Genomic DNA, 15,392 nt, shown 5'->3' with positions numbered 1-15,392 from the left:
TGGTGCATCTCTCCTAGACAGCGAGAAAACTCTCGGGGTTCTTCATCACAGGATACATGGCTCCTAGATTCCTAGGAACACCAGACGGTGTGTCTGTGTGTGTGTGAGTGTGCGTGTGTGTGTGGCTGTTCCAAGCACCAGTAGTCCCCTAAGCATGGGCATTGACCACATAGACTGCTGAGCTCTGTGGTTGGTTTGGCTGCAAAATAACCAATGCAAGCTCAGGGGACAGCCCCAGGCGAGTGGGGCCCTTGGCGTGGGGAGGGGACGACAGTATCACCCTACTCAGATCCCCTGGGACACTTGTGTTCTCTTCTGTGCCAGACCCCATGGAGATAGGGACAAGATCAAGGGTAGCCAGGATAAATAAGCAACTGTGCCATGTACGAAGGGTTGATGTCAACCCAGCAAAGAGAAGGTCCACAAGGACACAATCACTGTCGCTAAGCTTCAGAGGGGCCACCCTGGAGCCAAGGGAGCAGCCATGTCCTGCAGGGCAGAGGGCAGAGCCAGGACCAGTGGGGGGAAGTTCTGGGGACACAGATTCAGCTTAGGATGAGGAACAACATCTGCGTTTTAGTCTGACCTCTCCAAAAGTGAACTGGGAGGTAGTGAGTCTCTCATCACCAGAGGTGTGCAAAGAAAGGTTGGACGAGTCCTTGACAGGGACTGTACACTAAGGAAGGGAAGGAAAAGAAGATGCTTGAGTCTCTCCAAGCCCAACAGTTGTGGATTCTACAAACTAGAACAGTGTCACCTCAAAAAACTTTTTTATGTATATTTGTTGCTAATGGGTGTGTGAGATCAGTTGAGACCAGCCTTATAGTTATAATGAATTGGAGCATCATGTCCACGCTGGAAACTTTGTTATGGGTGCAGAGGAGAAGGCACTGTCAGGGCACAAAGAAGCTGGCCCAGAAACTGAGCCGGGCTGCAGGGTGAGGAAGGGGCGCGTGCACCCTCCAGGGGCCTGTTGCTGCCCAGGGATTCCCGGGCACGGCTGATGTTGGCAGCAGCACCAACTGTAACATCCTATGTTGGAACAATCTTTGCAACATTGCACTTTTGTGGCTCCCGATATGCTTGCTTCCCCGAATGACAACAGGCAAAGGAAATGGATGCGTCGTTCCCGCACACGTTACGCAGCCTGCAAGCTGGCTTTAGGTCCTTTGTCTGCTCACGCTCTCGCTCGATGCTGGGAACAATGCTCAAAGCAGGCGATCCGGCGTTTCTCAGAGGAGAACCCGGGCTCAGAGGGAACATGACAGACCTGCGGCCAGAACCCTCGTCCAGAGGCAAGGCCAGCGGCTGCCCATTACCCAGAGCACTGGGTGTCCCCCTGCTGCCTTCAAGCCAGGGGCAGACTATAAAACGGGAGATGCAGGAGGGAACGGAGAGGGAGCACTGAGGCTCGTCCCGGCAGCCGCCTCCTTTCTCCTTGGTGAACTGGGGTTCCCAGAACCAGCCAGAGTTCCAGGGAGGAGCAGGAACAGAAAGGGCCCTGGGCTAGGAGTCAGGACACCCCCGGCCCAAGTGCCGGGTCCTCGGATTTCACGCTGTGGGGCCTTGGGTGGGTTACAAGCTACTCCCGGGCTCAGTGTCCTCTGTGCAAAATGGAAACGAGGCTGATGGCCCTACTGATTTCCCAGGGTTGTGAGGCAGATCTAATGACACTGGAAACCGTAAAACTGAGTCACGTGCACAGCAGCGGTACAGAGTAGCAGCTCTGCCCAGGATCCCACATGCTCCAGCTTCCTGGGTACAGAGCATCTTCACACCCTCGTTCTGTCACCTCCCAGCTCACACCAAGCTGGGCTTGGACTGGACAGCAGGGAGTGGCTGTGAACTAGCCAGGTTGTGCCCTGAGTTAGCAGGCGCCCGTGAGAGGCTGATGAGAGATACTGTGTTGGCACGGCACAGCCAGGCCAGGGCTGAGCAGGGCCAGCTCAGTGGCCTTGAGGTCTGGGCAGGAGAGATACCAGCCTGGCCAAGGCCTGGGGCTGAGCAGCTTGGACAGGGCCCTCTGGGAGCTCCACTCACCTTTAGGGCCACAGATCTCGCCCCAGGCCCAGGGGACTTGCCCCCACAAAGAGGCCCTTTGGCCTGAGGGGTGCTGGCCTACAGGCAGGATCGGGGTGGGTGGACCATTCACAGGCCTTCCCAGGCCAGGCTGGGAAGTATAGGGGCAGGCGCTGCCCTTGGCCAGCTCAGGGCCAGGGCCGAGTCTAGCTTCGGGCAGGGCTTCCTGCCCTTTCCACATCGTGGCGCACGTAGAAAACACCACATCTTAGCCTAGCACCAGGGTGACCACAGAGCCCGCTCATGGCTGGAAGCAGAGGAGTGCACCCTCTTGGGACACTTGTAACCCATTGCTGGCACACCTGTGAACAGGGCACACTTTTGGGTACTTCTGGATCTGTGGTTTAAAGCAAAGGTTTGGGGAGTAGGACATGGGTTGAGTCCCAGCCCGTGACTTGGTGCCTGTGTAACCTTGAGCATATCACTCAGCCTCTCTGGGCCCCACTGAGCGTCCCCTAAAATGGGGGCTGTACTGGAGCTCACTCCTGCGGCGACTGGATGAAACGGGACAACGTGCATGACAGGCCTGGCCCGGAATCAGGCACACAGCCAGCAGTCAGAACGTGTTGGGTGGGGTGGACGGAGGAAGTATAAGCGGTAGAGGGGACCGTGGGGGGGTGATGGAGGAGAGAAAAGCTGAGCACAGGCGTCTCTAACACGAGGCAACAGTTCTCCCCAAAGAGAGGCCTGAGGCGCAGGGGCGTCCGAGGGGCGGACTGGGGGTAGAGGACCCAGGAGGATTTCAGAGATGGAGGAATGGGTGCAGTTTACACGGTGGCGTGAAGAAAGGGCATCCCGGGACCAGGAAACAGCACAGTGACAGACCAGGAGGGGAGATTACGGGGCCCAGCGATGGACGAGGTTGGGAGAGGGGAGATGAGGCTGGGTAGATATGTGGGGTCCAACCGCAGGGGGTCACACTGCCGGGATCCAGGGTCTGGGCATCTTTCCTGCAGCCTGGGGAGCCACTGGAGGTTCGGCACTCCACTCCAGAGGTGGCATCAAGGAATGGCTGGGGGGTGGCAGGGGAGCCGAGGGAGGGCCCAGGCCACAGGAGAGGTAACAAGGTCCAGAAAGGAGGCGGGAGGAAGGGGGCCGGAGGAATGAGAAAGGCCACAGGGACGCCCAGGGCTCTGTCTCACCTGGTGGGCCGCGGGGCCTTCTCTGAGCGAGCAAACCCCGGAGGAAGGGCAGGGTTACGGGAGACCGTGATGAGCTCAGACGGGGGGATGCTGCGTTGGAGGGTCGGGGCGTCAGGGGAGGGTGCCCCGCAGAGGGGTGCCCGTCAGCAGGAGGAGGGGAGAGAGTGAGGGCACCCACGGAGAAGGCAAAGAACCAGAGAGGGCAGGGCCTGGAAGGGACAGAGCCCTTCCACGGTGGCCTCAGGGAACAGAGGACTAAGAGTCTCCTGCCTTGGGCCACCAGGAGGTCGCCCCAGGAGCATTACAGTGGCTTGTGGGGGAGTGGTGGGAGGTAAAGAATGTAGCTGGAGTACATCCCCTCTTCCAGAAAGCTCTACTGAAGGGCAAAAGAAAGGCGCAAAGAGCTTGAGGAACAAGAAGTGCGGAGGAGGAGCGTGGACGAGGCTGCGGGCTGGGGGTGGGGAGCAATAGGAGGGGAGGTGACATGGAGCACAGACGTGTTGGGGGCTTTGCTTCCCGTCATTCTCCATCCCCGCTAGGTACAACCCAGCAACTGTTTCCTCATTATGCCCTTGTTTCATTCATTCTCAGGGTTTAATTTACAACATCTCAGGTTCTTACTGTACTGTGATGGCATCTGAGGGACACAAGTCTCCCTTCTCTTCCCTTTTGTCGCCCTCTGTTCTCCTTTCTCTGTTCTGCTCACCCCTGCCCACAGGGGTCAGGGCCCCCAGAGCCTCACCTGCCCTGCCCTGGGCCACCCCCCCCCTTTGCCTGCCCCAGATGCAAAGTTGTTGGGGGTCAGGCTGGTCCCAGGGCTGCAGGAGAAAAGTGGGGTTCTGCTCTCAGGGGGGAGCGGTGCAGCCACAGCTGCTCCCACGTGCACCCTGGGAAACACTGTCCCATGGATTCTGCCCCACCAGGTCAGGGCCTGAGGGGTCTCGGCATCCTGGTCCTGCCGAGGGCCGGTGCACGCCCACTCCAGGCAGCAGAGCCAGGGGACATCCACTTCCTGTCTGGTGCTGCCACCATGGAATCACCAAATGTCGCACTTGAGGGGTCCTTGGAAGGAGAGGGGCTCACTTGTCCAAGTTGACCAGCAAACGTTTCCACTCAATAACGCTGCTTTTACAAAAACCAGGAGACTATGTGAATAGTTAACCAATATTTCTACAGATCTCGGTGTCAGCTGGGGCCTCGTGGGCAGTGGGATCCAGAAAGAATTGCTCAGACCCCAAGGGGAGGGCTGTGGACATCCGGGGCATGCTCGAGATTTTGGCCCTTTCCCAGCCTTTCCTGCAGGCTTAGTCCAGTTCCTGGTTCACAGACACCGTCTCTCTCCCACCCTACATCATGCGGGGCACTCTCAGGCCCCGAGCAGATTCGCCAGCTCCCCTTGCCCGTCGAGCATTTCCTGATTTCAGAACCCGAAGATGTGGTAATCTGTGGGGAAGGAACATGTGGCCAACCAGCTTCCCTCCTTCTCCCTGCCTCCCTCCCCTCTCTCCTCTGATCCTCTCCTCCTCCTCCCCGTCAGGAGCAAGAGCACCCCTCTCCTGGCCCCTCCGTGGTCCTGGCCTCCTCTGAACTTTGGCACTCGCCCTCCCAGACCTGGCGCTTTCCTCAGAGCTGGTGGCTCGCCCTGCAGGGAGCTCTCCCCGCTGCTAGGACAGCTAGGCACCTTCCTCACTCACATGGAGGGTTTCCACTCACCGCTCAGTCTCTGCCCAGTTCTACCAACTTAAGAAAGAACAGTTGTCACACTCACTTCAAAACTGTCCTTAGACTTAAAAGCTCTTCCAAGCATCCACTTGGCTCTGGGACGAGGCCTGGAGCCGTGCCGGCCCAGCAGCCCGGCTGTGGGACGGTGGCGGATGTGCCCAGCCCACAGTGCTGCCGAGTCTCATTTCCAAAGAAAGCCAGCAACCCAGGCGTGCATGTGAAATCGCCTGAGTTCTAAATACTGACCATCAAGTCTAAAAGGCTTAAACACCATGTAGGTCAAGTAAAACGCATCTGTGAGCCCCACACGGCCTGAGGGCCACATGTTTCTCTCTGCTGTGGGGCCAAGGGAGGACTCCACCCTGGTGACTCCCTCTCTCCAGGATGCGGAGCGACCTCCCTGTCCCCATCGCTGGGGCAGCCTTTCATCTGGGGAAGGGTGTGTGTGGGCACTGGTCTGTCATTCGCCAGCTTAGCCAGGCTCACTGACAAGTGCTTGATGCCACCACCTTCATGCCAGGCAGGAGCCACAAACCAGGAGGCCGACCCAGGAGGCAGGGGTGCCCTCGCCAGTTCACAGTGCCTCTTGAAAGCCCTCTGCCCCCATCAAGCACCTCTGGCAATACCTGTGAGCTCTTCCTGCTCCAGCCTTGCCCCAGAGGCCTCTGGGGCCCAAGGAGCACAGGGGCTCCCCTGAAGGCCCATGTCCACAGGGAGGGGAGCAGAGCCAGGCCACAGGGAATGACAAAAGGAGTTGAGATGCCCCAACCCGCTTTGCAGCAAAGAGGCCTGGCTTGGCTTTGCCTCTGACTTGCTGTGTAAGTCTCTTGTCCTCTCTGAGCCTCGGTTTCCGCACCTGTAACCTGATATAAAATTCCTGGTTCCTTCACCAGACTGCTCTGAGGTCAAAATCACAGCGAGATCTTGGTGTGAATGCATGTACGGGCTGCAGAGGGCTAAATCATCAGGACCTGGTCCTGCACTTGACCCCCACCCCAGCCATGACCTTTACACAACCACAGAATTTCCTGCTGGTCTCCAAAGTCAAACTCAGGATGCCTCTCTGAACAGCACCAGGTAGGGGTCCTGGTGGCCCACTGGCATCCTACTGCCAAGCCCCGGCTCCGTGCCCTCCTCAGCCAGGTCCCGGCCATCTCCCTGACCTCATCTCTCTTCTGCAAAGCAGGACTCCTCGAGGGGGTGGCCAGCAGGCATCGGGTGAGCAGCTCTGGGCCCTGTGCCTGCTGCTCTGGAAGCTGCCCCGGGTGCACCTGAGCCAGGGTGCCTGGCACCAGCAGATTGGATAAGTGCAGCTCCAGGGGCTGACGGGACCATGCCCAGCCCCCGGGAACAGTAAATCCTGACAAATGTCAGCTGGAGAGCAGTCCACGAGGCTGGCTCCTCCTGTGCCAACCCCAGCACGGTCCAGCACAGGGCATGGGACCAGCATGTGGGTGTCCCCTCAGTCACCACTTGCTGTAAGTCCTGTCCTGGGCCTCAGTTTCTCTATCTGTGAAAAGAGGAATTGGATGAGCACATAATCCCCTTGATGTTTGGAAATGGGGAGCCAGGGGAGCGAGAGTTGGCTGTCACGTGACTAGATGACACTCCTGGCATTTACTGCGCAGGGGCCAGGAACTGAGTGCCCTGCCCTCAACAGGACAGTCCCTCAACAAAGAATCAACCCCCTCCGAAGAAGAAAGGAAAACCCCGGGGGGTGACCTCATAGGCCCCTTCCAGACCTGGGATTCCGAAAAACTTCACCCAAACTCATAATCAAACATCCTAAAAGGAAATCCTTACCTTAAAACGACAGCTCCTAACTTTGCTGCCTCAGGGATGAGGGAAGCAGCCTGGCCCCGGAGAGATCTGGAAGGTTCCTCCAGCGCCAGCGCTCTGTGACTCTCTGCAGTTGGAGATGATGATGATAGCTGACACACAGGAGCGGGTTTCCAGTCTCTGAACCCTGCTAAACACACCGCTTGCCTCCTTTGGTCGTCTTGCCAACCCTGGGAGGTTGCAGATGAGGATCTCATGGCTCAGAGAGGCTTCGAGATGTCTTCAAAATCACACAGCTGGCAAGTGATGAACTTGGGATTTGAACCTGCACCCTTTCCCCTCCCTGCTCGGGCTTCTTTGATGGGACCCCCGCCCAAAAGAGACCCCCCAAAGAGACAGTGTCAACTCACCTGCCTTTCCAGAAAGAGAGAAGCATCTCGAGACTCCGAACACAGCTGAGAGGTAGGACATCCTTCCCCTCCCCCCACGTACACGCAAACTCACGTTTACACGCACATGGCTACTCACCTCCAGGAGAAAAGCCTACCATTTTACCAGATATTTCAAAAATCAACTTTGAAATTTAAAAACAGAGGCAGGAATGGCCAAGGGAGAAAGTGCCCTTGGGCTAGGCTGTCACTCTACGTCAGAAGTGTGTGAGTGACAATGGGAATCTCCATTCTTAACTGAGGATCTACCAGGCTGAGGACCACATGTCACTCTGTCGTTTAAGATCCTTTAAGGCCCTGCTGCCGAAAGGGCGGTCCCTGGACCAGCAGCAGCCGTCACCTGGGAGCTGCTCAGAGATGCGGCATTGGGGCCCATCCAGACCCCTGGCCTGCTCTGCATTTTAACCAGCTGCTGGGAGGGCGGGGGCGGGGGGGGGTGGGTTCGAGTGCACATTATCAGTGAGGATCGGTGCTGGCCCCTCCCTCACCACACTCCAGCCACACTGGCGTCCTCTGGGGCCCTGAAACATGCCCAGGTCTTTGCCGTTTCGGGTCCTTCCCACTTGCTGTTCCCTCTCCCAGGAAGGCTCTCAGCCTAGGTTCTCAGGCTTGGTCTTTCTCATCACTCAGGTCTCAGACTAAATGTCAGCACTTCAGAAAAGCCTTCCCAGATGACCCAATCTGAAGAAGGTCCCCGTTAGCGCCCCGCAGAGGGCCTGTAGTTCTGTTTGGGAACACCAATGGCGGCTCTGTTCATGGTGGTACCAGGTGGTTCGTCCACACGTGGGGCATGCCCCGCCTAGAAGGCACACTCCTCACAGGCGAGCATGCTGTGGGTCTTCCACACCTGCACCCACACCCAGCACGTGCAGCACGCTCGGACTGTGAGAATAGCGATTCAGTGATTCTGAATGAGCGATGCAGGACAAATATGGCCCTGCCTCCATCATTCAGGCTCACATGACTAGACAGGACACTAACCCAGGGGCTCCCTTTGCAAATGGGAAACTGAGGTCTCGAAAGGGCGAGCACTTACTTGCCAAGGTCACTCAGCAAGTCTAGAGCAGGACCAAGACTGCGGCCCCGCAGGCCTCCACGCCTGAGCCCAGGCCCGGACCCCCACCTGTCCGTCTGTGTGGCCTGACAAAGCAGGGCGTTTGCAGGGGCCACTGACCTACATTGTGAGTAATTGCGCTGCGCAGAGGGACTCACAGGCCAGCTGCTCTCCGTTCGCTGCACAGATGGGCGAGGCTTTCCCAGGCAGCGCCTGCCTGCTCCCGCTGGGCAGGAGACGGGTGTGAGCACCGGCCAGTGAGGACCAGTGTGCCCTCTCGGCGGGGTGCCGTCCCCGCCAGGCAGGAAGAGCATCTGATCAGCCTGAGTTCCGCTTGCAGCACCGAAGCTCAGCCTTCACAGAGCTCCAGGGCATCGGGCAGGCCTCTAACGAATGCTTAGCGATTCAGTCATTCCTCCCACGAGCAGCGCCTCACAGTTTACAGAGCAGGTCTGTCCCCACTGTCTCCTTGGGGTTTGACACAACGCTGTGAGAAGGCGGGCAGGCTCAGGAGGGCACAGGGTGAGGGAGGAAAGAACACTGGGTCGGCAGTCAGACAGACCTGGGTTTGAATCTCAGCTCTGACGCTGACGAGCAAGTAAAGAAGAGAAACAAAAAGGAGAAAAAAGCAAGTTGAGAGTTCTTGTAGGCCAGTCATCCAGAGCAAGGGAAACATTCTTAGGCCAGTAGACATGCTGCAGTCCACAACCGTACACAGGAGAAGTGGGCCTGACATCCTGGCTCAGACCCTGATGTGAGATCCCAGGATGGCATCTGCAGGGGCTAGGGCCCTGTGCTCACTGTGACCAGGTCCCCAGCCTGGGCCCTCCAGCCCCTCATTACCCAATATTTTCCCCCCACCCTCCCACCCCCGCTGCCCCTGGAAAGGCGGGGAGGGCGGGTCCTCTACAGTGCCTGGAAATCTGGCCTCGTTTAAGGCCAGTGGGTGCCTTCTGGAGTAGCACGGGATGCTGCTGCCGGCTTCACCACTTGCAGCCCCACTGAACCACAGAATTAGCTCTGTGTCCCCATCGGAGGGTGATTCACAGCCGCCTGGCGGGACCCTCCGCACGGTTCTTTGGTGCCCTCTAGTGGCACTTTGGTGCACGACAACGAGTTCAAGCACGTAAGCACTCAGGTGACGGTCGGGGCTCCCGCCCCTCCCGCTGCAGGGTGGGGCGCATCTCCACCTCGTGTGTGACCGCGCACACCGCTCTGAACTCCAGTCCCGGCCCCCATCAGGACGGATCAGACACGAAGAGGCATGGCTCTTACAGTTTGCTTTGAGATTCAGTGCAGGGGTCATTGGCTTTACTCAGACTCCTGGACCCCAGCCTCATGGGTGCACGAACCTCATCACTCGGAAAACCACCCCCGCCCCTCCCACTCTGAGCCGTGGCCCGTGTGCACAGACCTGGGGCTGTGTGAAGGTGATGTTAATGACCAGGGGATTTTGGCAGCTTGTTTATGGATCGGCGCCTGCATGCTGGGGAGCTGGCGTGGAAGCAGCCTTTGGGACCACTGACTGCTCTGAAGTCTCGATTGGCCCTTGGTTTCTCGCTGACCTCGGCCTCTGCCGCCCAGGCTGGGCGTAAGCTCATTCAGATGGCTGGGGGACTGAAAGACGAGATGGAGGAAATAGGATTTCAGGATTCAAAGAGGTCAGAGCAGACCAGCATGGTGGGATGGGGGGGCGGGGGGAGGGGGGTACTAAGAAGGTAAAAGGTAACCAGGCTGGAATATCAGCTGCAGAAGGGGAAGACAAGAGCTCACAGCAGTTCTATGAAAACTACCTGATGGGGTCTCAGTCAACCCTAAGGAACATAGGAGTCACCAGTGGAAGGCAGTGATGTAGAAAGCCAAGGAGGTCTGGAGCAAGGGCACAGGCAGACTGCTCAGCACCCGCTGCAGCACGGGGCTCCATCCGAGGCCCACAGATCAATGGCAACCGCAAGCAGGTTGAAGGACTGGGTTGACTTGTGGGGGGAGCTGATGTGTACCCTCACGGCAGCTCTCCCCCTCCTGAGGAAGATGTGTAGACTCAAGGAGAGAGCTTGGAATTACTCTGGGGAGCCCCAGAGGAAAGACAAGGACCAACGGGTGGCGGTGCAGGAGAATAAGGTTCTGGCTCGATAGAAGAACTGTGCGGCCAGCTCATCAAGAGTGGGAAGGGAGGGGCTCTCTGTCCCTGGGGGCGTACAAGCCAGGCAACCAGTCAGCTTCCCGTGAAGAGAGTGTTCATTACATTGAACAAGGGTGTTTGACAGAATCAGTCCTCTCTACACAGACTCTAAGAGCCCATCATAAATTATTGCCTTTCATTGGAGAACAGCAGACACTATCATCATTAATGGGGTTGCTACTCATGCATGACCGTAATGGGCTCTGCTGCTGCATGCTCATATCTGCCTGGTTGGCAGGCGCTGGAGAAACCCCAGTGCTGCCACTAAGTCACCGCTGACCTTGGGACCAAGACGTTTCTCAGTGTCCTCAGTTAAATAATGAAAGGACATCAGGAAGCCCCCAGCACCCTGAATAGAATCCAGCCCAGCTCCTGGGCGGGTCGCAGTGGAGGGGACTCTCTAGCCCTGGCAGCTCTGCCTGTGGCTCCTGGAGGTCACTTCCCCTGGGGTGCCTCCACCGCAGAGGCCTCGGGGGACCCTGCTCTCCCTCAAGCACTCCAGCCTATGCGGACTCAACAAGCATGGAACTGCAGAGGCCACGCTAAGGCTTTCTGTGGCTTGGGACAACAAAAAGGAAATCAAGCCTGAGAGAGCATGCAGCTGGATGATCTGGTTACATAGTGGCCTGAGCCCACAAGCCCACCTCTCCCAGCTCCTCCTGCTTCCATGTGGGAGCACCATCTTTCCCCAACTCACAGGAGCCCAGGCCACTGCCTGCTTCGAAGGCCGGGCCTGGAGAGCAGGGCCAAAGGAAATAGGATTTCCACCCCCACCTGCCTGAGGCCTGCCTTCCACATGCCCGGATCCCGCCAAAGTGCCCCTTCTTCCTGGTGATTGACCCTGGGCGTGCCCAGCCCTTACCTTTCGGGGGGTGGCTTTACCCTGGGCCTCAACAGGGCAGCTCCATCAGAACACAACATCCTGAACTCACTTCTTTGATGAGATACCCTCAGTGGGATCTGTTCTAAAGGCAAACAGATTCGCAGAGAAATCTTCAATTTTACTCATTACATTTTTTGTTGGCAGTGTATGGATGTGGCAATTCTGAAACTATTTTCTGTCTGTTATAGGACTGAACAAATGAGTGACTATTTTGATATTGTTGGAAACCAGGGATATCACTGTGGGAGAAGAAAGATGCAAATATGGAATAGGAAGAAGCAAGCAAGAACCCTGTGGTGTTGGATTTTATCTATATCTATTTATAGATAGATGGGAGAAAGATAGGGATAGATAGATAGAATGATCGTGGATGGATGGATGGGTAGATGGATGGATGGACAGATACATAAAGGCGACTAGAAGTAATGATACCCTAGGACATAGGAACAGTATGTCTAGTGCCCAAATCTTAGTTTCTAAATACATTATCCACTAAAAGGAACAAGGATTCCTTGGAGAAATGGCTGATTCCAAGGCTGGGGCAAGGAAAGTATGAGGAGAGCCTGGAACATCTTGTACCAAGAAGTAGGAAAATGCTCAAAAAAATTTTGAGAATTTGTTGAGAAAACACAGAAGGCGGCATGAAGGGGCTTTCCACTGGCCAAATCTGGAAAAATCTGAGCATCAAAATGAATAATCATATTAATGGATTATAAGACATTGAATTGAGAAGGAACCCACAAGTCTATACTGATATCCATAAATAAATGGGAGGAAAGGGCAGCTCTTGTCTACAGTAGAATGCCAAGTATTTAACTGAAATGATAGAAAATCATCATTTTGCAGCCACCAAAGTAATGTGACTCAGGTCGGAACCATCAATGGATGCTGAAACCACTGAGTTAATGTTTGTGGGGGAACAGGATACTCACACGGTCTCAGAGTATCTCCCACAGATTATTTATTAATTACAAGGAGGAAATGGTACCTTTCAAGTGGAACGATCTGGCAGACATCACCTCAACCAAATGATCACAGTTCACATGACCAATAATGGAACAGAGTGCCATCAAGCGCCCCTGCTGTGAACACCCAGGAGACACAAACATCACTTCCACAGGATGCCTGCCAAGACTGAATAACCTGAATCTAACCGTGAAAACACATTCAGACAAACCCCAATTGAGGGACAGTCTACAGAGTAACTAAACTGAGTTCTTCAGGAACATCAATGAAGGGAAAAACCAAAGTAGGCTGAGGAACTGTTTGAGATTAGAGGAGACTAAAGACATTACAATAAATGCAATACATGGTCGCGGACTGGATCCTGCTTTGGAAAAACCGCACTTGCCTTAGAGGACATTATTAGGCCAACTGGCGAAATTTGAAAATGGATAATATATTAGATAACATGCGGTATCCGTGTTAAATTTCCTGAATTTGGTTAAGTGTATGTAGTTATGTAAGAGAATCTCCTTGTTCTTAGGAAATACATGCTAGATGTTTAGGGCTGAAGGGTCAAGATGGCTGCAACTTACTCTCAACATGTATAGAGTGTATATTTTTTCATTCCCTGGTGTCTTTTCCTCCTCCTGCCACCATCTGGCTGATTCTCTCCCAGGGTTTCCCAGGTCAAATTCCTGAGCTGGGGTAGGACACTCTCTACTGCCCCTCTTCAGCGGAGCGCTCCGCACTAAGAAATCTTGTAGGTCTCTGAGCAGCCCCTGGATTGGCTGCCTAGGGTCACGTGCCCACCCCTTGTCCAATCAGCTCTGGTGCAGGATGGGTCATGTGGTACATAACATGGCCGCCACCACTGCTCCCTGCCGAGGAGGGCTCGGCAGGCCCCTTGTTTGGCCCATAAATACCTCCGGCTACAGAGTTAATCCCAGAGACATCTAAAGGCATCCTGATGTAACTTTGTGCCTCGTTCTTGCCCTCACTCTTTCAACAAACATTACACATGGCTGCTCTGGGCCAGGTCTTGTGCTAGGTACAAGAAGTGTGGCCAGAGGTGGCCCAGTCCCTACCCTCGGGAGCTCTGACTCAAGTTGGAGAGGCAGGAAGAGCACAGATAACTGGAGTGCAGGGCTGAATGGCGATTCAGAGGGCCGCCCGATAGGGACCCACATGCAGGAAGGGTGCCCGGTGCCACCCCTGGGTTTCTGTGTTCTCTTTGCACAGCCGGACCCAGCAGGACGGGACATCTCCATCCGCCCTCTCCTGGAGCACTGTGAGAACACCCACATGACCATCTGGCTCGGCATCGTCTACGCCTACAAAGGGCTCCTCATGGTAGGTGCAGAGCCGGAGGCAAAGTCCGGGATGCTTCTCTGTCTGAGCTCTCTCCCAGCGGCCCCATCAGCGTAAAAATCAACAGGGCCCCGGGACTAAGCACTTACTCTGCCAGGCCGGTGTCTGCCACCTGTTACCCCAGTTCCGCCAACAACCGCAAGAGAGAAGGACAAGTAATGTCCCGTTGCACTCACAAGGACACGGAGGCTCGGTTTGCCTGAGGTCACTCAGCTAGTAAGTGGCAGAATCAAGATCTGAGCCAGGGAGTAACCCCCAAACCTGGGAGGGCGCCTCGCAGCTGCCCCTGTACCGCTCCTGGGCGGCAGTCTGTTGACTGCGCATGTTCACATCTCCCGTTTCCCTGGATTCTCTAAATCTGCGGGAGTGAATGGGATCATCTCCATTTCACAGAGGAGGAAAGTAAGGCCCAGAGAGGTTAAATGATTTGCCCAAGGCCACCTGGTAAACTCCAATCTCCAAACCCTGTACTCTGCCCACTCTACTCATCTGTTAAAATCGGAGATTACATCCCAAGGCCCCTCCCACAGTTGTGGGATTTCCAAGTTAGGAAGGCCTTGTCGGGGCAGCCCCGCCCTACCTCATCCCGGGTTGATCCTTGGATCTTCTCTCCACATCCTGTGCAAACCAAACCTCCACGTCAGTGCCCCCAGTGCCGGAGCGCCGACCACTGCACCCTCCCCAGATCTCTCCACGGGAAGGTGCAGCCACCCTCTGCCTCCGTGTGGCCCCAGTTAGAGGCCGAGAATGAAGCCCTCGCTAAAGATCCAGTAAACTGGGTTTTCCTGTGCCACTCAAATGCGTCCCTCCCTCCTGCTGCTCCCGAGCACTGTTGGTGATTGATCCCATGTCCTTCGAGGGGCCACACCAGAAGAGCAGGTGTTAGGGGACCCTGGACAAAGATTGTCCTGCCCTTCATATTAGCTGAGACCCTCTTGTGGCTTCTACAGAGGTCTTTTGTGGACCGCTGGGCTGCAATCTGGACCCATGAGGTGTAATGACCCTGAAGGTGTCCACAGGAGGTGTCCAGAATGGGAACGGGACCTTGAGGGCTGGGCAAAGGTCCTGGGCTTGGAGGACACACCCAGGGAAGAGGGTCACCAGAGCTGTTCTAACAGGTGGCACAGCCCCGAAGGCAGAACCATCATCAGTGGGCAGAGTTGCCAGAAGGCAGCCCTCGAGTGCATGTAAAGAAGGAATTTCTGTAACAGAGCAGTGTCCGCAGACATGATGGACCCCCCTGGGAAGGAAGGGGCACCCAGTCACAGGAAGCATGTGGCGTCAGTGACTTGCCTTTCCGTGGCCCTTGTTGAATAAAGAGAGTGAAACTAGGCTCTGTCCAGGATCCCTCCAGCCTCCATGTCCTCGATCTTGAGACTCTGTGAAATTAGATTATGGTGAATTAGATTCACTCCTTAAACTGGATTTTTCTGTAATGTTTTGGCCTTTCATTTCTTCCCCACCTACTTCTAAAAGTGGCTGGAGAGGACTGTGTATCTTCCAGTGAAGCTAATACCTTCAGCCAGATCATGTCAATGAAAGCTGGATTTGACAGCAGAAATGCTTACTGTTCCCAGTGTGTGCAAGGAGCTGTCCACAGCCCTCCTGGCCCTTAGGGGTTATGACTAAAATCCTACCTCCTGCCCGCTTCTGCTCTGGAACCACAGAATTTCAAGGCTGAAAAGAGCATATGCAGCCCTGGAAGCTCACTCTGCTGTCAGATGTTTCAGCCCTCCCCCATGCCAGCTCACCCTGAGCATCCCCAGCAAGTGTTCATTCACTCACTGCT

The 15,392-nt window shown here is 55.7% G+C and overlaps 1 protein-coding gene across 1 annotated transcript in view; it reads left to right on the top strand.

Moving 5' to 3' along the window:
• Nucleotides 1-15,392, top strand: part of GABBR2 (gamma-aminobutyric acid type B receptor subunit 2) — a 328,536-nt gene that overhangs the window by 298,394 nt on the left and 14,750 nt on the right. The window contains exon 14 of the mRNA XM_046672560.1: nt 13,475-13,585. Within this exon, the coding sequence (XP_046528516.1) occupies nt 13,475-13,585 (111 nt within the window). The remainder of the gene's footprint in view (nt 1-13,474; nt 13,586-15,392) is intronic.

The sequence above is a fragment of the Equus quagga genome, chromosome 1 (assembly GCF_021613505.1).
Source record: "Equus quagga isolate Etosha38 chromosome 1, UCLA_HA_Equagga_1.0, whole genome shotgun sequence".
In the NCBI taxonomy this organism is placed as follows: Eukaryota; Metazoa; Chordata; class Mammalia; order Perissodactyla; family Equidae; genus Equus; species Equus quagga.
The sequence above is the reverse complement of the archived record's forward strand: the minus strand, read 5'-3'. Positions and strand labels throughout refer to the sequence as shown.